This window comes from Pichia kudriavzevii, chromosome 2, assembly GCF_003054445.1.
Source record: "Pichia kudriavzevii chromosome 2, complete sequence".
Classification (NCBI taxonomy): Eukaryota; Fungi; Ascomycota; class Pichiomycetes; order Pichiales; family Pichiaceae; genus Pichia; species Pichia kudriavzevii.
The window spans coordinates 294,638-321,932 of record NC_042507.1 but is presented as its reverse complement, the minus strand read 5'-3'; the positions used below and the strand labels follow the sequence as shown (position 1 = coordinate 321,932).

Below are 27,295 nucleotides of genomic sequence, written 5' to 3'. Positions count from 1 at the left end.
AGTTTAATTTCCCTTTTTTTCACTTTTCACTTTCCATTTTTCATTTTTGAGCCATTTTTTCCCCCAACATCTAGAATTTTATACAATATATACAGGAAAGATAAGTCTATAGAAGTCTGAAATCACGTAGATAGTCTCTTAACTTGTGTATATCCTGGGAGTTGTTCCAAAGAATATAGGGTTCACTTGCAAGTCCATCCTTCACCCTCATAAAATGTAGGTAAATTTTGGCAATGATCTTAAAAGTATACAAATCCGGCTGAACTGCATTTACTTTTAATTCATCTAACAGACAGGTGATCATTGTCAAATTCTCAGTTTTTGACCATACCTGGATTAAAATAGCATTATAGCAATCAATATTCAATCCATGGCCATAGAGCTCAATGGAGGGGTGCTTTTTAATATAATCAATTAACACAAGCGATGTGGAGATAGAGTCAAAATCAAAAGTTAAGGAATTAAGACAAAATTTTAAGAGTATCGGGAGGGTTTGCACATCAACTAATGGATTTGATGGGCTGGTTAAACTCTGTTCTGTTATTTGTTTGATATCATATTTTTGTTTTTTAGTTGACTGGCTGGTTTTCTTTGTCAAGGATTTCGAAAGCCTCTTCGATGAACCACTATCGTCCACAAAGACACTGATTATCTTTGTCTTGACAAAGTTGCTCATATCGATAGTTGTATTTATATTGGAGTTAATATATGATAATGTGGGGGTTAATGCCTTTATAATTTCCTTATTTTGTTTCATTCTGGCTTCGTACTGTTTCTCTAGATTGATAGGCCCCGAAGTGGATTGAAAAAAAGATGCTTGTCCCTTATTTTCCTTTCTTAACCCACCACTCTTTTGTTGAACCGGAGACTGAAAATTGACAAACGTTTCAAGCGATTTGACAACTCCTATTTTATTTGTTTCTTTTGATAAATAGTCAAAAACCTGTTTGAAAGATTTCTGTTCTTCAAAGGATGTAATCCTACTAACACCACTGTCCGAATCTTTTTTTAATTTTTCGTAGTCTTGAAAAAATGATTTATATAGAGTGTTCTCCTTGATTTTGTCAATGACACTTTCAGTCTTGTTAGAAGCCACATCCTTCTCTATTTCTCCAAATGTTTTTCCCAACTTAGTAAAAGAGGAATATTTCCTGTTCAATCGGCACGATCTAGTATATTTCCACATGGTTGGCTTTTAAAAAACGGATTAGTTATTGTATGCTGGAAAAAAAGGAAATAAGTGACTTGTTGAAGTACGTTAAAATTTTAGCAATTTGATCTCGCCCCTATAAAAAAAAAGAGGTTCAAGGATTACAAGAAAAGCAAGGGGTGTCACCTTAAATAAGCTAAATAGGTTCACTTTCCTTTAAAATATAGCGTTATATACAGCACGTTAAACAAATTAGACAAAATCTCTTTCTCAAATCGGGAGAGACTAATATAAAAAAACCATAAAATATATTGTTTGGTTCATTTTTCTTGTTTATGAATCTTTGGTAGTAATCTAGCAGCATGGTAATTCAAGGTTGGTTTGGAAGGTGGCGCAACTTTGATACCCTTTGCCATACATCCCTTTAACTCGACTTCCAGGCCTCTACATACAGCATTACCTTCTCCGTTGGACGCCCAACAATTCAACATTTGTGACATTACCACAAGACATGGATTTGCTTGCTGTTTTGCAACTTGGTTTTTCACTCTTAACCTAGGAAGTGGAGGAACTGCTGGTCTATGTTTTGCAGGCATACTTTATGTGCTTGGAGGCTTTGGTTCCAGAGACTGCAAAGAAAAGTAAACTGTATATTCATGTTCGAAAATGTGTCGTTCTCCAAATTTGTGAGAAAAATCGACACGACCAACCAAATTTTTTGAAGACTTCAAATTTCAAGATTAATATTCTTCAAAAGCTGGAGGTAACAACCAAGCAAAACATAACTTGGTTTCAGAGGCATCCATAGATGGTCGAAATCGATAGAGGAAGACCCGATAGAATGAGTTCAACAGAGACATCGGTAGATAGCAATGAGTCACGTCCCAAGCGCACAAAAAGAAGCAGTTCTGTAGATTATAGTCAAGGTCTATCAGTGCAAACTGACATCAGAAACGGTAGTACAGATACAACTGATAAGGAAAAGAATAGTATAAACTATATACAGCTAGATGGCAAAAAGGTAGAGCTTGAAGTTATAAGCAGTAGTTCAAGTGATAATAGTGACAACTCTGATGGTGAAGATAGTTCAGCAATTGAAGAGACAGCTTTCACCAATGCAACTAACGATAATAATTATGAAAATAGTGACAATTCTGAGGATGAAGATGGTGATAGTGATATCAGTGAACTCGAGTTCGAACAACCAACATCACCGGAAGATGACATAGGTCTTGATTTATTCAACAAAGAGGCGGTTATACCACCGCTATCAGAAATACGTATCACCAAAAAAGTCTCCTCTCAAGTACGTAAATACTTAAAGACCGAAGGGCATGGTAAATTTTTGGATCTTTTTTTACCTCCAGGGCCGACTCCTGATGATATATTTACTTTGGTCAAACTATTGGGATTTCAACCACCAAAAATAAGAGGCTTAAGGACTTTACCGTCCGATGTCATATTACGTGCATCTATAACATGCTTGAAGAATGCCATCAACAAAGTTATAAGAACACGAACAAGATTACCCGATTTCCATGAAATCAAACACGTAGTTGATGCATTAAGTAAGGCAGAAAACATTATTATTCTAACAGGTGCAGGCATTTCAACGTCATTAGGTATACCGGATTTTCGGTCATCACAAGGTTTCTATTCTAAAATGAGAAATTTAGGTCTTGATGATCCACAAGAGGTTTTTTCGTTGGATGTTTTCAGGCGTGATCCTTCAATTTTCTATTCAATTGCATATATGATTTTACCCCCAGAGGATTCATCGACGCCATTACATGCTTTCATCAAATTATTACAAGACAAAGGGAAACTTTTGAGAAATTACACACAGAATATTGATAATTTAGAAGGCAATGTAGGGGTTTTACCAGAGAAGTTGGTCCAATGCCACGGATCCTTTGCAACTGCAAGCTGTATTACATGCAAATATAACATCCCGGGGGAAACTCTATATCCAAATTTAAGATCAAAGAAGATAGCCTATTGTCCTTTCTGTGAATCCGAAAGGAAAGCACTCTTGAAAAAATTTGAAAAACACGAAGATGAAGGGTTGGGCTATTCTTCCAGATTTCAATATGTCAAATCATTTGGTGTAATGAAGCCAGATATTACTTTTTTTGGTGAAAACCTACCTGATAGATATCATGATACGATCAAGGAAGATATAGAGAAATGTGATCTATTAATAACCATAGGTACTTCATTGAAAGTAGCTCCTGTTAGCGAGATCGTGAATAGAATACCAGCTCATGTCCCACAAATTTTGATTAATCGAGATCCAATCAACCACTGTGAATTTGATGTTGAATTTCTGGGTTACTGTGACCAGGCAATCACATGGATTTGTGGAAAGACCGATCTAAGTTGGGAGATTCCTCACCCTAAGTACAAAGAGATTCTCGATTCTGGACTGGAACTGGAAGTTATAGATCAAGAGTACGGTAGATATAGAATCACCGACGCAGACGAGCGATTGAAGGAAAGACTAACAAAACTAGAGGAAACAAAGAAGTTGGACATAGAAACACAAGGAGCTGTTAGGGATGAATAAATTACCCTGTTTCCTAATATTGTAAAGGTAACCTGTATAAGTACATGTGTTATTTATACACCGCACATATGATTCTGTAAAAATATCCGTTTCGTTTTTCAGAAGCGAGCAACTTTTTTAGAGTGAAGGACAGTTGATGGATTGTTATTTGGAGGCCCACATGAAGAGCTGTATTTTGACTTTGAAGTTTCAATTTGCTTCGCTCCATTGGTCAATCTGTACCTTACCTTTACGACTAAAATGTCACAAAGATCCCATGGTGAAACCGGCGGAGGCCAAAGGCTGTTTGTCCCGACTCATAAGCCCATGAATTCTATGGATTTGGCCAGACAATATGAAATGGATATGCATAACATCACTAAATACTTATTCAAAGAAGTTGATGCGCAAGGGTACAAATTAGAATCATTTGTATCTTATGTAAGAATAATTGAAGATTCAAGGTCTCCAAGTTCCAGACCTCCAGCCAACAGTCCATTGTCAAATAAAAAAAATAGATTCTTGATTCTCTCAGCTAAAGCATCTGGTAGAATGAGATTGCACAAGGCTAAAGAGTCATCATCAGGGGTCATACAAATTGGGAGATCCTGGGATTTTGACGAATTGACAACATTAGAGCTAGATGATGGCTCACCAACTGGATTTGTTTGTGAGATGGGTAAAAGGTATTATTGGGAGGTTCATACACCTAAGGAGAGAAGAGTCTGGTGTACAACTCTACTTCAAAACTTCATTAACTATACCAAAGGTAACATACCTAGACTAGTTAACTGCTCCATTCAATATTTCCACCTTGAAGCGTTGTACGACTCATACAGAGGACAAGGGTCGTCTATGTATACTGGATCAGGAAATATTCCTGCTTCACCACTTTCAAATCAAAATGCGATGAGCTCTCCTGTTAAAACTTCAGTTAAATCATCACTTCGATCACCACTTAGATCACCAATTAAATCACCTATTAAATCACCAACAAAATCGCATACTAATATACAAAGGTCACCAATAAAATCTTCTTCACCTGAAGTATCCTCACTGAAACAAAGACTGGCTACTCCTCCATTAAGTAATTCACCCTACTCTCCGTTGGGTAATACCAGGACGAATTTAGGTACAGCGGTGGCTGGAAATGCCAACAACGCTTTTGGATTGGGAGTTGGCATTTCTCCAGTTAGCAAGAGCTCTGAAGTCAGTTCGGACCATCAGGATGCTGAACGAGAAGCAAAGAAAATTGCTGAAATAAACAAAAGGAGACAACAAGAGATTGAGAAAAGGAAAAGGGAGGAACTAGAAAGAAGGAGAAGAGAGCAAGAAGAATTTGAAAAAAACGAAAGAGAGCAAAATGAGCTTAGAATCGCTGAAGAGATAGAGGAAAGGAAGCAAAAAGAAGAACAGAAACGTCTTCAAGAAATGGAAAAAGAGAGGGAAGTGCAGAGGATTAAACAAGAAGAACTGGAGATAGAGAGGCAAAAGCAACAGAGAATTGATGAAGAGAAAAGACTGAAGGAGATGGAAATAGCAAAGAAAAAAGCACAGAAGCAACATCATCAACAGGAATTACTGAGAAACGAAATTAAACCTCCCGGGTTTGCTGGAATAGCCAAAAGAGGACCACCATCCGAAGCTTTATCCAATGCTCCAAGCCAAATGAGTTTTGAATATGGAGACGAATCTCAATACCACCATCAGAACGTGTCTACCGAAAGTGCAAATACTATTGGTGTCGATAGCTTTATTGAAGGCTATGGTAGTAGTGGCGACGCAGAAGAAGAAACTGCACCATTAAACATTGGAATCGCCCAAGTAAAACAGAATAAAGATAACAAGATGGTTCCTTCAAATCTAAGTAAGCCTGTGATAACAGAAACCATTGAAGAATCTGATTCTGATAGGAGCTTGAAAATAGCTACTGATAGTGACATTGAAAAATTGATAAAAAACGTTGATGGATCACCAATGGATAAAAAGAAAGTTATCGATACAGAGCAGCTTCATGAAAATAGAATAAGAGCCTTCTCTCGGGTGAAGGAAAACGCAACAAACAAACTGGACTTATTGGAGGTTTTGGAGGAGCTTGGTTACGATCCACTCTTTGATGACTCTGAATCATTGGAGAAGAAGATACTAAAGAAACTAGATGAAATACAGTACTCAAAGATAAAAACTTTGACAGATGTAACAAGTGCCACAAATGCCTTAAAGGAAACAATTTCCACAGCTTTCAAAAGCTGTGATGTTATAGATCCAGTTTTGTCGTTATTCAGCGTAGAATTGTCTACTTTCAAAGATGATGTTCATTACATTGAAGAGCAGGGCCAGGGCTTACAAGTTGAAGCAACTAACGAAAAGCTTTTGATGAACGAAGTTAATGACCTTATACACTCTGTTGAAATTTCTGATTCCAAATTGCAGAAACTATTAACTTCAAAAATAGTGTTGAGTGAGAATAATTCTGAATTTGAGGATATCTTATTAGAGCTTTACAATGCATTGAAAAAGATGAATGATGCTAGCAGTGATGATCCAATGAGTGCCAATTACCAGCTATCACAGATGAAGGCATTGCAGGAAAAGAAGAACGTTTTTGAAGGTTCCAAGAATAAATTCGTTTCTAATTTTACCAGAATTTCAGAGAAACTTTTTAAATCAGTTTCTATGAGTTTAACTACAAGATTGCAACAAGTAACCCCTGAAACCTTTGAAACAAACTTTTTGCAAACCTCCTTCATGGAGAAATCAAGTTTATTAATAACTATCAGTGGCTTTATTGCCTTTGTAAAGAGTGTCTCAAATGATGGTTATGACTCTATTGTTAATTCTTTTGTTGTTGCTTTCGAGCCATTTTTCGAAAATATGGCGACTATTTTGCTACAGCACCTAACTTCAGTCGCATCTTCCAAACTGGAAGAGCCTTTTTCCTTCACTTTGAACCCTTCTCAATTGATTGACCAAGAGTATATCAATTCTAGAGCCAAAAAAGATTCTGCTAAGACTTTATTCAATCGTAACAACAAATTGTCTACTGAAGCCAGCACCATTTCATCAAATGTAGAGACGTTTTTTTCACAGTTAGTTAATATTATGTCAATTGAACAAGAGCTCATTAGGGTACTGTTTGGATTTTCATCTTCATCAGACTGTCTGTTTGAGAACCTTGTTAAAGTAAAACTATCACAGAGATGCCAAAAATTCCGCAACACTTCTAATTTCCTCAAGGCTCCAATAGAAAGTGATAGACGTGTCGGGGATGAAATCTACGAACTCATGAAAGGTATATTTGATCCTGTATTCGGAGCAGTATTGAAAGTGATTTTCAGTTTATCCAAAAATCATATGTTGGAAATCCCTGCTATTTTATCTATTCTGAAAACGTACTCACAGTCTTTAGCACCGACTTGTCATGAATACGCTTATGGAAACTTTACAAAATTCGAAGCCAGAATAAATACAATCTGGACTAAAGAGATTGATCAGCAAATTCAGAATATTGTTCACACAAAAGTTCATTGCAAAGTGGCCAATTTTGTCAAAGCATATCCCGTATTTTACAGAAGGGTCAATAATTTTATTGATTCATTGAATCTCGTTAACATGACATCTTTTGGCCCCGATGAGGGCTGGTATGGAAACTATTACATGGTTTGGGCCATCATAAAAGCAGCATTGAATAAGGGAGTGGAGCAGCTTCAAATTGAAATACCTGTTTTTGAAGGCATAGAAAACGATGAAATTGACATTGAAACTTTAACACAAAAGCATTTAGCATTATTATTGAACTATAAATGGCTGGTTGAAGAAACAAGATCCTTGAATGGGTTCCCCAAGGAGTTGAATAAATCAATTGACGATCTGAGAGACAAAGAGCTACGCGAGTTCACTGGTTCTTTCATTAGACAATTCAGAATTGGCGGTGTTATCCGATTAGTTGAAGGAATGGAAAGTGTACTAAGCGAACATAGTAATCCAGCCAACATGAACAGTTACTCGATAGAAACGATCAAGGAATTGATGTCTTCTTTTAAAGGTGACAACTTCAAGCAAGAAATTTCCAGCATTGCTGAGCATTTGAAGGAAACTTTGAAGGGTCGTTGTTACAATGAAAGCGATCCAACAGAAGATAGTGAATATAGTGTTGCAATTGGAAAACAAATAGAGAAGGAACTCTACAATAACTGCATGTACACGATTTCTCAGCATTTCATCAGTATCTTTACCAGGCTTTCAAATATAGTTGAAAAGCATTACATTAATTTTGAAGTGCCTGTGGACAAATATATCATCAACTTCAATTTTAAGAAATATTACTCTGTTTAAACCGCTCCTTATCTTTTATGTACATCTTCGTATAAATCGCGATTTAAAGAAAATAAAACGTATGTTTGAAACTTTGAAAGAGTTTTCTAAAAGCGGCAATATACATTTCAAAAATAAACGTGTTGACTTTTCCATTTTAGAGGGATGCGTTCCATTCTTCCATACCATAGAAAGATGAGCAAAGCTGGAAGTACGTAACTAGCATTAGGAAATCACTAATGAATTTACTGATAATTTTTCTAAATCTTGTTTCAGCGGTCGTTCAACTTCCTCTGTTGATTTTCCATAAGCTAGGTGTCGAAGAGTATCTATCTTATTTCCAGACACCATCCAACAGACCTGATAATATTTCTGCTGTGTCTCAAGAGAATAAAACTAAGATCAGTCCAAGTGCAAAACCTTTACATGAGGTAGCCACGACTCACTGCTTACATCAGAAGATAATAAAAGCTAATGATATTGTTGATATTGTTCATGCACACGGTTATAAAGTCCACGAACATATTGTCCAAACGAAAGACGGGTATTTATTATCAATTCATCGAATATTGAAGTCTTCAGGTGATAAGCCCCAAAATTCACGTGTAGTTTACCTGCACCACGGGTTGTTAACTAACAGTGAATTGTTCTTGCTAGGAGAAAATAAAGAGAAATGCCTCCCTTTCCTTCTCGTTGATCAAGGTTACGACGTGTGGTTGGGTAATAACCGTGGAAATAAGTACTCTAGAAAACATCTGTTTCTATCCTCAACAGATGAGAAATTCTGGAATTATTCTCTGGATGAATTTGCTATGTTTGATATCCCTAATACCGTCAACTATATCTTACGCAATACCCAGCAGGATAGCTTGAGTTATATCGGATTTAGCCAAGGATCAGCACAATGTTTGGCTGCATTATCTTTGAATCATGATTTGAATAAAAAAATAAACAAGTTTATTGGCTTGTCACCTGCTATGATACCACAAGGTTTGAACAATCCTATTGCCTCATTTTTAGTTACTTCAGCGCCAGGATTATTGTACAGGATATTTGGGAAGCGTGCTATTTTACCTTCAGTCGTCTTTTGGCAAAAACTAATGGGACCAGTTTTGTATGAAAAGGTTGTTGATAAATCCTTGGTTTTTTTATTCAACTGGAAATCGGGAAATATTAAAACATCACAAAAGAAAGTTGGCTATCCCCATATGTTCTCCCCGTCGTCGGTCAAATCGGTAGCACATTGGTTTCAAATCATAGACAGTAAAAGATTTCAAATGTTTGATGAAGGTGGTGCATCTGGATCTAGGTTGGTGTATTTAAGTGGAACTTCCGGGAAAACAAATAGAGTAGCATCGTTTCCAACACAAACTATAACTACACCCTGTTTGTTTGTTTATGGAAAGTCTGATATGCTTATCGACATCGAAAGAACTTTGGATAACTTGAGCTGTGATATTCAAACCATTGGAATAGACGGGTACGAGCATATGGACACCTTATGGGCAGATCAGGTTGAAAATACAGTATTCAAACCTATTTTCAAATATTTAGCTAACTTACACATTAGAAAGTAATCTTTCAGAATTACTTGCAGGCTTACCTGAACTTCTGCGATATACCTCTTCTAACAATAAATCCTTGTCTCTCGAAGATTTAAATATTCAAATAACTTTTCTTATTTTATATCTTGAAATTCTATGTTTGGAACACAAAAAATATCCTCAACTCTGTTTTGTTTTGACCTCAGACTCTTCATTTTAGACCTCACACCAGATCTCTTTCTCTTTTTAGGTTTGTATACTCGAAACACATCTTTTTTGACTGTTTCACCTTTTGGCTCTCTCCCATTATATCCATCGACAGTTAATTGAGACAAAGTCTTCTCTTTTAGTTTTTCCGATGCGCTGCTCGAACGATCTTTAAGCCGTTGAGTTTGCTCATTTTCAAAAAATCTTTCTTCCTGCTCCGCTAGATACTTTACATAATGTTCAACTTCCGAACTTCTACTTTTCCACAACTGTGTAGTGTTAGTATATGATTCAAGAAAAACAAATCATGTTAACCATAAAATTAGCTTACTTTACCCGACTCTTCTGAAATCTCTGTGAAGCCCTTAATGGATAAGTAGTTCATAAGATACTGCTTAACTAAACTTCGATAAATTAAGAATATGTTCCTAGGCTTTTTTGATTCTTTTTCTATTTCTGATCTTAGTATTTTCTTATATTCTTTTTCGTCGTAGCCGTGTTCTTGTTTAACTACTTGAACAAACTCTACGGCGCCAACGTTTTGTGAAACACTTTCAGATCGATTTCTTGTACTTCCAGAATCTGTTAGTTTGGCCATATCTACTGAAGTTCTTACTAAATAAGAATGTTGACAACCAAGGGGCACATTTGTTTTTCAAAGTCATGCAATAGATAATAACTGAGTGAAAAAAATATTTCTGACAAAATTAATCTAAAGTACCTTTTTGACTTTGAAACAAAGCATGAAACATTGTCCTGTTTCAAAATTCATTTCTATGCTCGAAAGTATTAATTTATAAGAACGCTTTTTTTCTTCAATGTTCTGACAACTAAATATGGCTAGTTTTGAATTATATAGAAAAAGCAACTAAATGTATGAAATGTCACTCGGGAAAGATGTAGGGACAATTATTCTTCCAATATTAACGATATGCAGCTTAACTAGTGAGTTTTGCGATAAGAATGAGACAAGGAAACCTTTAAATATCGAATTACCGCGTTTAGAATCAATGAGTGGTATTCCCACGACAGAAAATTCAAACTTAAGAAGATTAATTGATGACTGTCAAGATTCCTTTGAGAAGGAGGTGGGAATTCTTATGAACAATGATTTACCCCTTACTTTGGTAGAGGACCTATTTAAAAGGTATAAAGAGTTTTTTTGGGAAAAATACAAGCTAATGAATAATCTCATTGATACGCCCCGACTGCCTGAACATTTGACTTTTGATGATCACTGGATCTTGGATGACAGCTTGTCACTTGAAAACTTGAATGATATACCAATGTTACAACCATACCAACTCTCTGATTTTGAAATTACACAAGCAGAAATCACTACAACCTCCGATATATTGGGAGAGCCATTGACCATAGAATTAAGTGGCTCACAACTATCTGAACAAAATACTCCAATATTTTCACAAAATTTTGGAATTTATGATTATTTGAATTCTATTACAAATGAAATTGAATCATCAACTACTGATAGTGGGCACAACCGAAGACATCGTCCATCAAAAGATGTTAAAGAAAAACTTGAGCAAATATTTACTAAAGTAAAGAACCCCAACAGTGTCGAGCGTGAATATATAGCTAAAAAGTGTAACATGACGCCAACGCAAGTGAGGATTTGGTTTACCAATAAAAGAGCAAGACAAATAAAAACAAGGGATACTTAGGTCATAAAAAACCATTTTTGCAATTGCAGTCTATTATAAAATAAGTTTTATCGCTATTTAATCATAACCTATATACCATAAATATACATTCACTCTTCACCGCTATCATCATCTTTATAACTGAACTTTCTGATTTCACCCAATCTTTTTCTTGCTGAAGAAAGAGCGTTCTCCAGTTTTAAAATTTCAACTTGTTGTTCCATTTCCGCAGTCTTATTTTCATGGATGGAAAGTTTGCTATAATCGATATCTTCGACTTCATGTTTACCAATTATCAATTTATTGACTTGATCAACTAGTTGTTTACAAGCCAGGTTGACTTTCTTTGACGCATCTTCTAGCTTGTTCTGGGTCTTTGACATAAATTGGGATTTGACTCTAGCGGCAGAAACCAACTGAGCTGTGGATGCTGCAACTTCTCTTGATGCCACAACCAACTCTTCATTTGAATGCTTATTCTGTAAGACTCCGTCTGCTATTCTTATCAAAGTATTTGTAGAATATGCAATTGACTTAGACGCTGATATTAAACCTTCGGTCCACTTATTATTTTTCTTATAAAAGGACGTTTTTGAATGTGATCCTCTACCATTATTGACAATCTCTTCTTGAGATTCGATAGATGCACGAATCAAGTATTTAATGGCTGTAATGATTGCGGAGGCAGCTGCCAAGATCGACTTATTAACTTCAATGTCAATTGATGACATTGAAACATCAAAAGGTTGATTCAAAAGTGATGATAAATGAACAGAAGCTTCCTCAATAACTCTAGATGCATGTTCCATTTCTTTATCAACCAAATCACTCAATTCACCGTCAACTTTGCTGAGATCAATCTTGGAGCTAGGTGTCTTCATGGATTCTACTAACTGTAATAATGTTTGGAGGATCTCTTGAACATCAATATTACCATTGATTACAATATCAGTTTGATCATCAATACTTTTATTGACAAGATTCGAATGATATAGGGACTCCAAATAAACTTCAGAAATCTCAGCAATGTCCTTCGCAGTATCAATTAGATCATCTTGGAAATCATCCTGCTTTGTTAATCTAGTCAAACCTTTTGTATTCAGTAAAATATCGCTGATTGATGTTGTAAAATTTGTAATACTATCAATGACGAGAGCTTCATTGGCATTATCACCATCTACTAACATGTTATTAAAGCTTGAGGCAAAGTCAGTAACCAAACCAGAAGATTTCTCAAGTAAAGTTAAGACATATTCCGGGGAAGAGTTCAAATTACCTGCTTGCATAGGAGAATCTAATTCAAAGACAGCATCCTGAATTCTATTAATACCCGATTTTAAAATAGCATCAATAAGGCCCAGAACTTTGGTAGAATTTAGTTTATTCTGCATCTCAGATTTTTCTTCTCTAGAATTTTGGGTCTTTACTAGATCTTTGATAGTTTCATCCATAGTTTGTTGCATCATTTCAATTTCAAGATCCTTTTCTTGAAGTTGCTCTTCAAGTTGTTTTAGTTTCTCATCGCTGGGTGCATTCAAGGTAACATCCTTAAATTTATTCTGCAATTCCTGCAACTCCTTATTGTGTTGATTGAAAATAGCAGTTAAATTAGCAGATTGTGCCCTATCCAAGGTAGCCAACTTTTGTTCCAGTTCATCCTTTTCAAGTTGAAGAGTCTGCAGATCGGTTTTAGTGCCATTCTTGAATCTTTCAAGCTCTAATCTAGCCCTATCTCTTTCCTTGATCAAATCTGCCAATTCAATATTCTTGGCCTTCATGTCCCTTTCAAGTTTTTCACGCTTTTCAATAGCTTCCTGAGCAGATGCAGCCTTCTGTTGGATCTTTTTCGATTTAGTCAAAAGGTTTAGGTGCTCAGTTCTAAGTTGAGAGTACAATTTGGCTAGGGATTCATACTTATTTTTCCAATATTCAACTTGTTCTTGTAGTAAGTTCAATTGCTCGTCCTTGGAAGCCAACTGTTCTTGTGCAGTTTGAGTCGTGGATGCCAATTCATTCTCTAGCGCCTGAACTTTTTGATCATAGCTCTGAAGCATGAGCTGATCATTATCATACTGCCCCTTTAAAGTTAAAATGTCTCTTTCCAATTCAGCAACTCGTCCCTGTGCATGTCTTTGAGCCTGATCCAACAACAACTGCTGCTGAGCCAACTGTTGAGCTTCAGCTTGTTGTCTCTGTTGTTGCTCCCAGTATTGTTGTTGTGCCAATTGCTGTTGCTGTTGTTGTTGTAATTCTGCCTGGCGTTGTTGCTCCAATTGTTGTTGTTGCTGCTCATAGAGTTGCTGTTGTTCAACAAATGCATTTCTAACCATACCTGTTGGTTGGGTCGCAATAGGAGCTTGTTGTTGTTGACGCTCATTTTCTTGCTCAAAAGGTGTTGGTGAATGCCTCAAAGTCGTAGCGGCAGTTTTCTGTTCTGTCAAAGGCGGTAAATTGACGTTTTCATCTTCATCATTTTGAATAATCAAGTTTGGGGCCTCGAATGGTAGCTTCGGAATAGTTATTAATGTTGTCAAGTACCGAATATTGGAGCAGTTTGCATAAAAGTCATATAGACGTTCATGCTGGTCTTCAAATTTAGACTTCAGCGGTTCCAAAATTTCTGCCGAATCCGACATTTTGTACATTGCCCTGAGCATTGAGATTAAGAATTTATAGATACCATATGATTCTGCAACAATTGGCACCAATGCACTAATGATACATTCGGAGTTGTTATTACGAACCGTTGCAAAAATATCTCTACCAAACGAGTCTAAAGAGTCTTGCAATGAAGTCAAGTCTAAGATAGCGTCATAACCCTCGTTTGGATCCGATACAGTTCTCAACGATACATACTCCTCATATTCAAAGGTACCATTGAAACCGCGGTGATTATGATGGAACCTCAACTTTTGTAGGATGTAATTGACGTATTCTGGAATTAGCACCTGGAACCGTCTGTCTAGAGTTCTCAAGGTGTCCAAATTGGATATCCATTCCATGTTCTTGAATCCTCCAACCAATGCGGAAGGGTGTCCCTCCTGCAGCACCTTGTGGATGAGAATCAACGCCTTAAACAACTGTGTGTCGGTGTTCTTCAAAGGAACGACCTTCATTGTCTCCCAGAAATCCTTGGAACTCTTGTGATCCCACGTGTACACTATACAGGCCCTCACATGTTTCCGCTTGGAAGCAGTGTCTTCAGGGGTGCATGCCTTCTTGATCGCCGTGCTGATGTCTGTGACGTGTCTCGACGAGCTGAACATGTTGCTGCTGGTCTTGCGGCTCCTCTTTGTCTCTCCTTCTCTTGAAACCAAGGATGAAAACATCCATTGTATTCAATTACGGCCTTGATAGTATGCGTGCATTTACAAACCCATCCATTTATAGATTGTTCATGTTGGAGCCATCAGCCTCGAACAAATTCCGCGCATTTGGTTTGCCACTATGAATCGGCCACTTATTTAGCCATTTTTTTTTTTCTTCGACTTTGTAAGATTTCCTGTTGAAGAGGGTGAGTTTATTCTCTAGGGCAATAACTCTTTACGGCAAGCAGACCTTTATATGAGTAATATCGAGAACCTAAAGTCTTTTGGTATGTTTGTCATCTAGACATGGGAGTCAGGAGAGACGGGTTGATTGTTGGGAAAGTACCGACAGTTGTTCCGACTGATCCTTTTTCTTTTTAATTTTTTTTTCTTTTTTTCCTATTGGCAAGAGCAAAAGCTTCGTATTTTGCATAGAACAAGTGTGGAGGGATTAAATTGATCTTCAATAACATACTAACACGATTTTGACACGTTCTATAGATCCTTTCGCCGATACTGGTGATGATGAAACTGAAGTTACAAACTACATCCACATTCGTATCCAACAAAGAAACGGTAGAAAGACATTAACCACTGTTCAAGGTTTGCCTGATGAATATGATTTGAAGAAGATCTTAAAAGTCATCAAGAAGGAGTTTGCTTGTAATGGTAACATCGTCAAGGATGACGAGCTAGGTGAAGTTATCCAGTTGCAAGGTGACCAACGTCTGAAGATTATGGAATTTATGGTCCAAACTCTAGGTATCAAAAAGAAAAACATCAAAATCCATGGTTTTTAGTTTTTTTCCCCCTTTGTTTTGGGTCATTTATAAGGAACAAAACTCTAAACATATGGTAGATGCGTCGATGTGTTGAAATGATGAGACTGTTTTTCAATGTCATTATATAAACTGTCTGTTCGATTCTACCATGAGGAAACACACAGAACGCTCTGATTATCTTTGAGGTGTCTGTTACCTCTCATTAATTCTTTCTTTTCTTTTTTATATTGACTTGTTCATTTGTTGGTATGTATATTTATATTTGTAATATAATGATTACACCAATGGATGATTGTGCATTCTATTTTCATTTATTTATGCTAAAATGGAAAAGTTTAACTTCTGTTTTATTGATTGGTAAAAAACCGAGAATAACAAGAGAAAAAAAAAGAACCTACAGAATGAGTATGCCTATGAGATGGCCTATATACTTTTCTTCTCCCCACACTGTCACCATCGAACATCAAGGACAGCCTTGTTCTGATATCCGTCATGCCATCGGATCTAAACCTTAAGAAATCATGGAACCCTAAGTTACTAAAGAACAGAGAAATAGTCTGGCAAAGAGAACAAGAACTTCTTAGAGAACATCGGAAAAATCAGCTTCATAAGGCCAAGTTAGATGAGATTAACGAAAAGAATGAGCTTTTATCGTTAACCGAGCCTTCAAAAGACTTAACAAAGAGGAAGGACAAAAATATCAGTTGGATGTACGGCAGTGAACAGTCTGCCAGCACAGATGGTGAGAAAATTGATGAAGATATCCTACTTGGGAAACGTTCGGTTGTCGATGCATTGGTTGATAACGCCAAAAAAGATAAAAAACTAACACGGATGGAAAAAGTTATGAAGACAGGGGAGGGATATATCAATCAGGACAACCAAAGTGGGGAGATGAGTACTAAGAAAAAAATAGCCAAACTATCAAAGGACGATCCGTTATACACAATGAAACTTCAACAAATCAAAAGACAGGAGTATTTAGCTAGACAGGAAAAGGCCAACTCTTTGAGAGCAAGAATCGAGACGAATAAAAAGACATCTAGGAATAGTGAAGGGAGATTTGAAAAGGATCATGGGATGCATAATAGGTGCAAGAATAAAGAACACTCAGCAAAAGGTGGCAAGCATAATAATTACCGTTCGGTCGAGAGAGACTCACGAGAATATGATCCACGTTATAAGAAGAATAATTCTAGATATGGCTACAGAGACAACTATAGAGTCAGGGACTGAAGGAAGATTCTTTTTTCTTTTCACTTAATAATGAATGACACAGTAAACTGTTTCTCCTGTTCCGATATCCAAATCACAAAGGTATTTGTCGTCTCCCACCAATAGCTCCCGGTGTTTATTATAGAATTTGAAGTCATCCATCGTAATTTCTTCACTGATTTCCTCCTTGTTGTGATGGTATACCTCTGAGGTCAGAAACCATTGTTGAACTTTGCCTTTCAAGAACTTCAAATCTGTTCCAAATTCTTCATGTGCGTATTCTTCAGGACTGAATTCGAAGTGGTACACAATAGGGTACTTGAGAAGATACTTTGGCTTTACTGATTGATCATGTTTCCTTCTTGCATCCTCCTTTTTTATCAGGTTTATGTTGACATAGACGTGTGCACAGTGAACTGGAATCTCCTTGAACACTTCATCAGCCGGATTCTTCCAAATCCCCAAAAACACACCAGTATGTAGCACAATTTCATATGCAGCTAATAAAATACCCATGTATATTAATGTAACTGTAACTATTCTAGAAGGTGCTGATTGTACTAAATGTGACGTAAACTCTGTTTTATTAAGTGTTCTAAGGATGTATTTATTTGTAAAGGCATTGAACAAAACAACCGCATCATTTGTCCTAGCCCGTTCATATAACTTGGTCAGGTTATCTCCAAAATTCATCTTTATCGTTTTGTCAGGGCAATACAAGTTGTTCTCTTATTCTGGTCAAACGGTTTATGGCGTTCAATTTCGCTCATATCGGGCATTTTTCATGCGTTGATGGATTTTCGTTCAGTACGGAATTATTCTTATAAATAATTTGTTGAATAAAATTTACCTATCAAGCATAATAACATGTCAGGCAAGGCCTTTGTATACTCAGTTATAGTATCAGTCAGTGCTTCTATACTTACTTACAAAATCATCAAGTCTTTGAATGGGGCTGCGAAAGATGTCCCCAGAAAGCGTGAAAATGTTGCTGACTTGATAGGAAATACACCAATGGTTAGAATCAAATCTTTGTCTGAGGCAACCGGCTGTGAGATTTATGCCAAGTTAGAACTTGCAAATCCTGGAGGCTCGGCCAAAGATAGAGTTGCATTGTCTGTCATCAGGCACTTTGAAGAAATTGGAGAGTTAGTGCCTGGAAGAGGAGATGTATTGTTTGAAGGCACTTCTGGTTCAACAGGAATTTCATTTGCAATGTTATGCAATTCTCTTGGCTACACTGCCCACATCTGTTTGCCCGATGACACCTCTTTAGAAAAACTTCAGCTTTTGGATAGTTATGGTGCAGAGATTGAGAAAGTAAAGCCTGCATCGATTGTTGATCCAAACCAGTATGTCAATGCAGCTAGGAAAGGAGCACTAGCACTCAGAAATGATAAATCCACACAAGCAAATGGGGTTTTTGCTGATCAGTTTGAAAACGATAACAATTGGAGAGTTCATTATAACACTACGGGGCCCGAAATTTGGGAGCAAATGGATCACAACATTGATTATTTCATTACGGGCTCTGGAACTGGAGGAACTATTGCTGGATGTTCCAAGTTCCTGAAGTCTGTCAGCAGGAAAGTCAAAATATTTTTAGCTGATCCACAGGGCTCAGGTATGTTCAACCGAGTAAAATATGGCGTGATGTACGACACTGTGGAAAAGGAAGGTACTAGACGTAGACATCAAGTTGATACAATAATTGAGGGTGTTGGTTTGAACAGAATTACTCATAATTTTCTTCAGGGTGAACACTGTGTCGATGATGCCATTAGGGTTACTGATGAGCAAGCAGTTCGCATGGCTAGATTTTTAAGCTCAAATGACGGATTGTTTGTAGGTTCAAGCAGCAGCATTAATGCTGTTGCGGCAGTCAAAGTGGCTAAAAATGCAGCCCCTGGTTCTAGGATAGTCATTATTGCCTGTGATTCCGGCTCTCGTCATTTATCTAAGTTTTGGAAGGAAGCATTAAAAGTGGATAAAAACCTTACACTGGAAGATGTTTTGAATGTATGATATTGAGCTTCTTTTTTGTTCTTCTTTTTTGACCGTTTTAAATCTACATTTAGATAATTTTCTATAGATACAGTTTATAAATCATCAAAAAAGCCATTGCTTTGGACCTTAGCCTTCTTTTTCTTATTTGCACGAACCAGGTCTTTCCAATCAACTTCAACTTCTGATTCATCAGAATCTTCTTGTTCTCTTTGTCTTTTGATTTCAGCTTCAACAGCTTCCCTTCTCTTTGCCATCTTCTCTCTTCTTTCCAATTTTGTTTCTTTGCTCTCCACTTTTTTACTCCAAGCAGAGTTTTTTTCTTTCAGCTCTTTCTTCAACAAAGCTTTTTCTTTTCTTTCCTTCTTTCTCCGTTCTGTTTTGAGTTCTTGTAGTCGTGCCTCTTCTTTAGCCGTGTCTTTGTACTGATAATGGTCAAAATCTATAGAATCGTCTATCCAACCGTCTTCAGGGAAACTCTTGATGTACTTATTCTCCGGCATTTTCGGAAATCTCGTTAGGCCATGTAATTTAGCCAAGCTATAATAGTCTAGCTCAGAAAGGCGGAAAATAGAAGATGCAACATGCTTGGAATAGTATCGAACATATGCAACGTAGCACCTTACAGAGTGATCATACCGTATTCTATCAACTAACAACCAACTCTTAAACTCCTGATTATACCATTCACTCTCTTTATCGGAAACACTGGGCACATCCTGTTTTCTAAGCTGGATGTTTTTAATATCCAAAAAGTTAACGTATTCCTCTTCTCTACCTTCGCTTAACATGGTAATTGCATTACCAATCCTATTTGCTCTTCCTGTTCTACCACATCTGTGCAAAAAAACATCAGGTTCAGTTGGGGGATCTAATTGGATAACTAAATCAACATCAGGAATATCCAATCCTCTTGCTGCAACGTCTGTTGTAAATAGCACAGATTTTGTCGCATATCCTTCAGCAAATTTGCTTAATGTTTTCATACGTGGCTTTGCATCTAATTTACCATGTAAAGAAGATATGACGATATCTAACTCACCTTGGACATGTTCGGACTTTTCCAAGAGATGTGTAAATATTGAATAAAAATGAGTAACTGCAAAATTGGTTGGGAAGTAAACAATTGCTTTTTTAAATCGAAATTTAAGTATCATATTAAACAGGATTTTCAACTTCAGTGATGGTTTAACAACCATATATGAGAGATTCAAGCTCTGTGGAGCGGCTGCAGCGGCGAGCGACGAAGATTTGACAGTCACTTTTACAGGGTTTGTCATACCCGTTTTAAAAATTTCGTTACCTGCACCAGATATTGTTGCCGAAAACAAACCGGTTCTTCGTTGACTTGGTAAAAACCGAACAATTGATTGAGTGTCATTGATAAATCCAATATCCAAAAGTTTGTCGGCCTCATCCAGAATCAATATCTCGCATTTTGAAGTCTTGACTGAATTGTTTGATAAGAAATCAATGACTCTACCAGGTGTACCAATTAGAATCTGTGGCTTTTCCAACAAAAAGGTGCTCAAATCTTCCCTTACACTTTGAATGGATCCAACTAATCTCTGTGATTTTATATTTTTCACATTCTCTGGTTGAAGTTCAAGAATCGAATTCATGACAGTATCTATTTGGTCTGCTAATTCTCTAGTTGGCGCTACTATCAGAGCACCGAAATGTCCCTTCTTCAATTCATTTTCCTCTAAAAGTTTGGTGATTTTCTCCAAAACTGGTATAATATATGCTAGAGTTTTTCCTGAACCGGTAACCGCTTCAACTACAACGTCCTTGTGTTGAGATAAAAGTGGAATTGTTGATGCTTGGACCGGTGTCATTGATGTAAAACCTAATGAGATCATCGCATCATGTATCCATGGCTGGATTTTATACGATAGACTTTCCCATGACACAGAAGTTGCTTCTGGCTTCATTGAGATATGTGCTTCTAGCTTAGTATTCAGCTTCTGTAACAAAATGTTCAATTATAGTTTAATCCGGAACATCAAGAAATTGAAAACGTTGATAGAAAAATGTTAAAAATGTGCTAAGGAAAAAAAAAAAAACTCTTGCAACGAAATTTTATCAAAGAATTCTTTTCATGTTGCTGACAAAGTTAGCTGTGCGTAAAACTGCACTTTTTAAAGAAGAGATGTGTTGCTATTATTGCTATCGTTATTGCTCGTAGGAACTGATAGTCCACTATTTTTCTATTGGTTTTCTTTGATACAATTGACTTGCGGAAGACTTCTTATCTTTAACTTGTCCTTTTGATCTTGTTTCTGAAGAAAGCAGGGCTGGAACCAGGAAAAGTTCCGAGCATCACGAACTAAGAAAAATGAGCTGAACCGTTTTTAGCTATACGATGTAATGATGCCATGTACCTTTTAGTTTTTTATTGGGGGCAAGTGGTTGAGAAGGAAAGTGTAGCCTACATTTGATTTATTCCTAAACACGCGGTATATAATGATTAGTCCCATTATGGTTTATTTGTGCTTGTTTTGGTGCTGTTGCCAAGGTATTTCCTATAAAGTCTACTATCGTTATAATTGTCCATTCCCATAGTGAGGGGTAATTTTTATATCTCAAAGACTCCTCATTTGTTGGAGGAATTTGCTGTAGAACCTGGTGGCCACATCACGTACAATCACCAATCTGACAATCTTTCCTAAAAGATACTTGTACCAAGCAGCAAAATGTGATATTTATTCCTAATTATTTCTTTGTTTATTCAGTGACGACTGTTGTTCAAAAAATGTAATGTTAAGTATGAAAGGACAGAAAACACGATACACAAGCTACAATAGAAACTTTGATCCTTGTTTCGATCAAGGCTGAGAGCTTTTTATGTTCACTAAGCTCCGAGGGGATGACAACGGATATATTTAAAGATGCAAGATTAATGGAACTAGCAGCGTCAATGATAGGCATAGCATTAGCTCACTGAATCTTCATTGAGCCTCCTCCTAAGTTATATTCAGTATACTAAACACAACGTTTGGGCCAAACAAATAAGTGATTCTAGCATACGTTCAGTCTCCATGAAAAAAACCATTCCAAATTTAGCAAAAATAACCGAACTATGATGCCATGCAGTAGGATAACTACCAATCACCTACATTTGCATTTTAAGGTACTTCAACGTTTTTGGTGAATCTTGCGTTTTACGGGTTAATTTCAACGGTTTTAGTTTAAGTAGCGAAATGATATTGAAGTTTTTTTTTTCGGTCTTCACGACTTTCACTGGTAACAAAATCCAATTCAGAAAGTACATATGAAACTGCATGTTAAACAGATGCTTGATGTTAATTCCAAAGATCCGATTATCAGGACAGTCTATTAGGATTTTTGCAAGATTTCAAAGCATGACAGCTGGCAAGATGGAAACACAAAGCAATGATTACTCCAATTGGTCTAGAAAACAATTATTATCAAAAATCTATGAACTAGAAGGACGCAACAGTAAACTCGAGCAGAGTGACACGGTCGATGAAAAGGTTGTAGAAAACTTACCGAAAACTAAAAAGCAGAAAACTTTCGATTTTTCCAAGTACACGAAGAGGAAGATTGCTTTACGTTTTTCATATTTAGGATGGAATTATCAGGGTCTTGCACTGCAGGGAGAGAGGACTGAATTACCAACAGTTGAAGAGAAAATAATGGAGGCATTATTTCGAATCAAACTCATTGGTTCTATCAATCAGGAAGAATGTGATTTTAGTAGATGTGGGAGAACCGACAGAGGCGTGAGCGCAATGAACCAAGTGATTTCCCTTACTGTTCGATCCAAATTGACAGAAGAGGAGTTGAAAGATCCGAAAAATGATGAAAAAGAAATAGATTATATCAAATCCATCAATCAGGCCTTACCTGATGATATCAGAGTTCACAGTGCTTGCTTGAGACCACCGAAGGATTTTGATGCAAGATTCAGTTGTACGTTCAGACATTATAAGTATATTTTCAATGGCGACGGACTTGACATAGATGCAATGAATACAGCCGCCTCCTACTATTTAGGTGAAAATGACTTTCGGAATTTTTGTAAAATTGATGCTTCCAAGCAGATTACAAACTTCAAAAGGTCTATTTTAGTATCACAGATTGATCCAATAGAAGGTGAAAAGAACATGTACGTATTCAATTTAAAAGGCACGGCGTTTCTCTGGCACCAAGTTAGATGCATGGTTGCCGTGCTATTGACAGTTGGTCAAGGTTTGGAAGCTCCAGAAATAGTCAAAGAGCTCCTTGATATTTCTCTCAATCCATCTCGTCCAACATATAAAATGGCCCACGATATTCCATTGGTTCTCTATGACTGTGGGTTTACAGATAATGTGAAATGGACCAGTGGCCCAATGAGAAATTTCAATGTCAATGCATCAGTTAATGGCCTTTGGAATGATTACAAGATTAAGGCTATCATTTCTGACTTTATGCGATCATTTTGCAATATGAAATACAAGGATGACTCTCAAAAGATACATATTAATCTTGGCGATGGACTAGGTCAGGCAATGAAAAAATATATCATGTATGAATATAGGCCTAAGTTGGAGACAGCAGAGCAAATTAACTCCAAATGGAGAGGTAAAAAGCTGGAGTCGAAGAAGAGGCCACACACAAACATATAATTAGCTTTCGTAGATGAGAAGTATAATTTTAATATAAGTTTTAGACTTTCTGCCGAATTAAGTAAAGTGCCATATATTTGTATTTGGTAGAACGACTTTGAATGTCTTTACTATTGCCACTAGCTGCATTAGTAGTGAGTATACCCCATTTTTTTATAATTTAATTCCAGCGTCGATGTTGGGATTTGTTGAAGATGAAGTATGGTTGGGTTTTGTTTCGACAATTATAAGACTAATGTGTTGTTATAAAACTCTGGGTTATTCATATAGAGACAAAAATAACTTCAAAGAAATTTGTAAGTTAAACTTGTTCATATCAGAGGATAAAAGAGTAAACATCATTATTATCACTAAGTGAGCAAAAAGAAATAAAGAGGCACATGTAACACTACTTTTCTCAACATCATTGACATAACACACAACTAATCAACAAATTAACTGGGTTTTGCAGAAACATTAGAGGATTCTGCAAAAAAAGGAGCTTTTTGAACCTCATATCGAAACCCTATAACATTGTATAACACTAGTGATCTGCGGTGTGTCTTTAGGAGTGACAAAATGAGAAATTCTGTAACAGAACTTTCAAATTGAAGACAATACTATCTAAAAGGATAAGTTTGAGATTGTATTTGAGGGTAATTCTGAAATTATGGGCATATAAAAAGCTAATAATGAAAGAAAAGTCCATACCTCAAAATATCTGTAAAGGAGTAACTCCATCGTACCACTTTGTCTTCCTATTCATACAAATCCATATCAATTTAAAAGGGTAATATATTATAGTCTAGCTATTAACTGCACCATCAATCAAGGTATCACTGTTGCTTAAGCAACCGGGCAACTCATCTGTACGGAGGTCAGCTCCCTTACCAATACACTGATGTAGACATTTGTGTGCAGAGTTCTTTATCGCCCACTAGATGCTTGCAGAGAATGATCTTTTTGATTTGACCTCATTTAATCCAGGTTTATCCTTGACTCTTTGCATTCAATACACAATTACATCAGAGGGAGGAGTATTAATACCTGTTTACAATGCCAAGCAAAAAAAGAATATGACTGCACCGTGCAGCTTTGTTAATAGGATTGCGTAAAAGGTAACAGCCGTTTTTTTTTTTAAAGTGTTGCTTTCCAGATCTGTCAAACGCGTGTTTATAATGCACAAGTCTCTTACAGTGTTGCCACACACTGGGCAATTGTCATATCCTATAAGTACAGCAAACAAGGCAAACTTAGTGATGGATCAATTGTTATCCAAGGCGGGTAGTACATTGGTCACCTTTGCAGTTAGGTCCAGTGTTCAAGTTGCATCGAGCTATGTGATTAAATCGGTTGGCACCTTGATGGATAAGGTTCCTCATAATGAACGGAAGAAGTTAGATAGGAAACGAGAAATGCTTCAGAATAAAATTGAAACAGTTACCTATTCGATTGGGGTTATTCAACTGATGGCAGCAAGAGGAAATTCTAACTTGGACAGCGTTTTAAGACTCGCTGATTATTTAAAAGAAGACATTGATGAATTTACCAAGGACATAACACGATTCACTTCTGGTAACCCTAATAAACAATTGAGTTCTGAGACTATAAAATTAATCGAGAAGATGATTGATGAGTTAGTCGAAAAGATCGACAAAATTGTGCCGGTGTTAAACTTGGTTCTCACCACATATGGGGCTTCATCAGTTAGCAATTTCCAAGACTATGTCTCTCCTGGAAGGTTATTGAATGCTACTGTACTTGTGAATAAATCCAATGATGAACTGAAAGGCATGGCGGAGGGCAAAAGGAGTCCCGTTGGTCCCCAGTTCTCTTTGACCTTTTACAATATCTATTATAACCCGAATACCGAGAGCCATATTACTTGGAGAGAGAAATATGCACGTTGCAAGTTTCAAATATTCAGAAAACACCATCCAGAGATGGAGTACTACTACGAATTGGAGGTTGAAGAAGATTTTGATGATGAAAGATACCACGATACCGAAGAGTCGCCAGGCTCTATTACATATGATATTAGACAGATAGCAAAGTTATTTTTCAGTGCTTCAGGGCGGTTATTGAAATTAGAAGATAAATCTACTCCTGTTTTGGTTTTCAAAATGAGAGATGACTTGATTGAGAGCCAAGAAAGAGAAGATGTAGTTTCGGCAGAAGAAAGTCAATCTGAGACTGGAGTTGAATGGATTGCGTTCGGTGACTATGAAACTCCCGATAACACTAGCTCTGATGAGGATGAAGATGGGGAGGAAGAAGACGACGATGAAAATGATGCTGGCGGAAATAATCAAATCAAAGTGGTGGAATCTAAAGCAATAGAAACGACAAAACCTCAAAAAAATACAGGAAGTGGATCACCGCTAGCACTGTTAGAGTATTTGATACGTCTTTGTACCTTACAAGCAAATGACCAGACTCCACTGTTGGAAGTAAAAGATGAGAGGCTACGGCTGTACCTTTCAGACGAAAACTACATGCAAAACGTGTCTAATAAGCTAACGACACTTAACAAAAAAATGGAAGAACTAAAAATATAGAGCTGGGTGACTGTAGTGTGTAAAGTTTGTGTACGGAGTACATGTAGCTGGCTAAACTTTAGTAATTGAAATAGCTACTAGAAATCGCACTGTGTTTTTTTTTTCTAGCTTTTTTTTTTTTTTTGATGTGTTGAGTTTTTGAAGATTACTGAGATAGAAACTGTTGTAGAGAAAGTTGAAGATCTATTTTTGAAGTAATATATTTGCAGAAGTTAAATAAACAGTCAAGTGAGCATAGTGGAGATAAGATGGTTGACATTGTTGGGAAGATTAAAGAAATCCAAGATGAGATGGCTCGTACTCAGAAGAACAAGGCTACTGAGTATCATCTAGGTCTTTTGAAGGGAAAACTAGCCAAATACAGAAGAATGTTGCTTGAGCCAGAGCCAGGAAGTGGAGGTTCAAACAAGGGACAGGGGTTTGAAGTGCAGAAAAGTGGTGATGCACGTGTATGTTTAATTGGATATCCCTCTGTTGGTAAATCCTCTTTTCTATCCAAAGTCACCAAAACCAAATCAGAAGCTGCTGCCTACGAATTCACAACTCTAACGTCAGTTCCTGGTGTGTTAGAATTCGAAGGAGCTGAAATTCAAATTGTTGATTTGCCGGGTATTATTAGGGGAGCTAGTGAAGGTAGAGGTAGGGGTAGACAGGTTGTTGCCACAGCAAAAACCGCCGACCTAATCATCATTATCCTTGATGCCACAAAATCCCACCAGCAGCGTCAACATTTAGAGAGAGAGCTTGAAGCCATTGGAATTCGTTTAAACAAAGAGAAACCAAATATGAGCATCAAACTGAAAAAGACAGGTGGTATCAAGATGAACACATTAACACCGCCAAAGTATATAGATGAAAAAATGGTTGCATCTATTCTGAAAGATTATAAGATACACAATGCAGATGTTATGATTAGGGATGAAAACGTTACTGTTGATGACTTGATTGATGTCATCAATGAGCAGCATATAGTATACACTCCATGTCTATATGTTTATAACAAAATTGATTCGGTCTCACTTGAGGAAGTCGACAGGATAGCAAGAGAGCCAAATACAGTGGTCATGTCATGCGAGTTGGATTTGGGAATTCAAGATGTGGTTGATGAAATCTGGTATAGATTAGACTTACTCAGATTATACACCAAAAGAAGAGGCTCCCCGCCTGATTTCAAGGGGCCTATGGTTGTCAGGCACGACTCCACTATTGAAGATGTATGTAATTCCATTCACAGGGATTTTAAGGACCAGTTTAAATATGCATTAGTATGGGGGTCCTCGTCCAAGTTTGGAAACGCACCACAGAAATGTGGATTGAACCACAAAGTTCATGACCAAGACGTGGTGTCTATCTTCACCAAATGAACGTATCTCGCAATTTAGTGAGTTTTTTAG

At 36.9% G+C, this 27,295-nt stretch overlaps 16 protein-coding genes across 16 annotated transcripts, besides 1 other annotated feature; 10 read left to right on the top strand and 6 right to left on the bottom strand.

Moving 5' to 3' along the window:
• Positions 1-106: 106 nt before the first annotated feature.
• On the bottom strand, positions 107-1,186 carry C5L36_0B01630 (uncharacterized protein; the record flags this gene model as incomplete). Its single annotated transcript, XM_029464517.1, has 1 exon — positions 107-1,186. The coding sequence occupies one exon, from the start codon at positions 1,184-1,186 to the stop codon at positions 107-109; it is 1,080 nt and encodes a 359-aa protein (XP_029320376.1).
• Positions 1,187-1,470: 284 nt separating this feature from the next.
• C5L36_0B01620 (uncharacterized protein) lies at positions 1,471-1,746 on the bottom strand (the record flags this gene model as incomplete). Its single annotated transcript, XM_029464516.1, has 1 exon — positions 1,471-1,746. One exon carries the CDS (start codon positions 1,744-1,746, stop codon positions 1,471-1,473), a length of 276 nt encoding a protein of 91 aa, XP_029320375.1.
• Positions 1,747-1,958: 212 nt separating this feature from the next.
• On the top strand, positions 1,959-3,716 carry C5L36_0B01610 (uncharacterized protein; the record flags this gene model as incomplete). The annotated part of the gene is made up of 1 exon (XM_029464515.1): positions 1,959-3,716. One exon carries the CDS (start codon positions 1,959-1,961, stop codon positions 3,714-3,716), a length of 1,758 nt encoding a protein of 585 aa, XP_029320374.1.
• Positions 3,717-3,956: 240 nt separating this feature from the next.
• On the top strand, positions 3,957-8,030 carry C5L36_0B01600 (uncharacterized protein; the record flags this gene model as incomplete). Its single annotated transcript, XM_029464514.1, has 1 exon — positions 3,957-8,030. The coding sequence occupies one exon, from the start codon at positions 3,957-3,959 to the stop codon at positions 8,028-8,030; it is 4,074 nt and encodes a 1,357-aa protein (XP_029320373.1).
• A 218-nt stretch (positions 8,031-8,248) lies between these two features.
• On the top strand, positions 8,249-9,586 carry C5L36_0B01590 (uncharacterized protein; the record flags this gene model as incomplete). The annotated part of the gene is made up of 1 exon (XM_029464513.1): positions 8,249-9,586. One exon carries the CDS (start codon positions 8,249-8,251, stop codon positions 9,584-9,586), a length of 1,338 nt encoding a protein of 445 aa, XP_029320372.1.
• Positions 9,532-11,535: a sequence feature (mating type locus Ya region).
• Positions 9,688-10,358, bottom strand: C5L36_0B01585 (uncharacterized protein; the record flags this gene model as incomplete). The annotated part of the gene is made up of 2 exons (XM_029464512.1): positions 9,688-10,029; positions 10,092-10,358. The coding sequence occupies 2 exons, from the start codon at positions 10,356-10,358 to the stop codon at positions 9,688-9,690; spliced, it is 609 nt and encodes a 202-aa protein (XP_029320371.1).
• Positions 10,633-11,442, top strand: C5L36_0B01580 (uncharacterized protein; the record flags this gene model as incomplete). The annotated part of the gene is made up of 1 exon (XM_029464511.1): positions 10,633-11,442. One exon carries the CDS (start codon positions 10,633-10,635, stop codon positions 11,440-11,442), a length of 810 nt encoding a protein of 269 aa, XP_029320370.1.
• C5L36_0B01570 (uncharacterized protein) lies at positions 11,532-14,750 on the bottom strand (the record flags this gene model as incomplete). The annotated part of the gene is made up of 1 exon (XM_029464510.1): positions 11,532-14,750. The coding sequence occupies one exon, from the start codon at positions 14,748-14,750 to the stop codon at positions 11,532-11,534; it is 3,219 nt and encodes a 1,072-aa protein (XP_029320369.1).
• A 235-nt stretch (positions 14,751-14,985) lies between these two features.
• On the top strand, positions 14,986-15,529 carry C5L36_0B01560 (uncharacterized protein; the record flags this gene model as incomplete). The annotated part of the gene is made up of 2 exons (XM_029464509.1): positions 14,986-15,016; positions 15,231-15,529. 2 exons carry the CDS (start codon positions 14,986-14,988, stop codon positions 15,527-15,529), a joined length of 330 nt encoding a protein of 109 aa, XP_029320368.1.
• A 474-nt stretch (positions 15,530-16,003) lies between these two features.
• C5L36_0B01550 (uncharacterized protein) lies at positions 16,004-16,747 on the top strand (the record flags this gene model as incomplete). The annotated part of the gene is made up of 1 exon (XM_029464508.1): positions 16,004-16,747. One exon carries the CDS (start codon positions 16,004-16,006, stop codon positions 16,745-16,747), a length of 744 nt encoding a protein of 247 aa, XP_029320367.1.
• A 24-nt stretch (positions 16,748-16,771) lies between these two features.
• Positions 16,772-17,419, bottom strand: C5L36_0B01540 (uncharacterized protein; the record flags this gene model as incomplete). The annotated part of the gene is made up of 1 exon (XM_029464507.1): positions 16,772-17,419. The coding sequence occupies one exon, from the start codon at positions 17,417-17,419 to the stop codon at positions 16,772-16,774; it is 648 nt and encodes a 215-aa protein (XP_029320366.1).
• A 174-nt stretch (positions 17,420-17,593) lies between these two features.
• Positions 17,594-18,751, top strand: C5L36_0B01530 (uncharacterized protein; the record flags this gene model as incomplete). The annotated part of the gene is made up of 1 exon (XM_029464506.1): positions 17,594-18,751. The coding sequence occupies one exon, from the start codon at positions 17,594-17,596 to the stop codon at positions 18,749-18,751; it is 1,158 nt and encodes a 385-aa protein (XP_029320365.1).
• Positions 18,752-18,825: 74 nt separating this feature from the next.
• C5L36_0B01520 (uncharacterized protein) lies at positions 18,826-20,664 on the bottom strand (the record flags this gene model as incomplete). Its single annotated transcript, XM_029464505.1, has 1 exon — positions 18,826-20,664. One exon carries the CDS (start codon positions 20,662-20,664, stop codon positions 18,826-18,828), a length of 1,839 nt encoding a protein of 612 aa, XP_029320364.1.
• A 1,350-nt stretch (positions 20,665-22,014) lies between these two features.
• Positions 22,015-23,364, top strand: C5L36_0B01510 (uncharacterized protein; the record flags this gene model as incomplete). Its single annotated transcript, XM_029464504.1, has 1 exon — positions 22,015-23,364. The coding sequence occupies one exon, from the start codon at positions 22,015-22,017 to the stop codon at positions 23,362-23,364; it is 1,350 nt and encodes a 449-aa protein (XP_029320363.1).
• A 1,157-nt stretch (positions 23,365-24,521) lies between these two features.
• C5L36_0B01500 (uncharacterized protein) lies at positions 24,522-25,901 on the top strand (the record flags this gene model as incomplete). Its single annotated transcript, XM_029464503.1, has 1 exon — positions 24,522-25,901. One exon carries the CDS (start codon positions 24,522-24,524, stop codon positions 25,899-25,901), a length of 1,380 nt encoding a protein of 459 aa, XP_029320362.1.
• Positions 25,902-26,149: 248 nt separating this feature from the next.
• On the top strand, positions 26,150-27,265 carry C5L36_0B01490 (uncharacterized protein; the record flags this gene model as incomplete). The annotated part of the gene is made up of 1 exon (XM_029464502.1): positions 26,150-27,265. The coding sequence occupies one exon, from the start codon at positions 26,150-26,152 to the stop codon at positions 27,263-27,265; it is 1,116 nt and encodes a 371-aa protein (XP_029320361.1).
• Between the last annotated feature and the right edge of the window lie 30 nt (positions 27,266-27,295).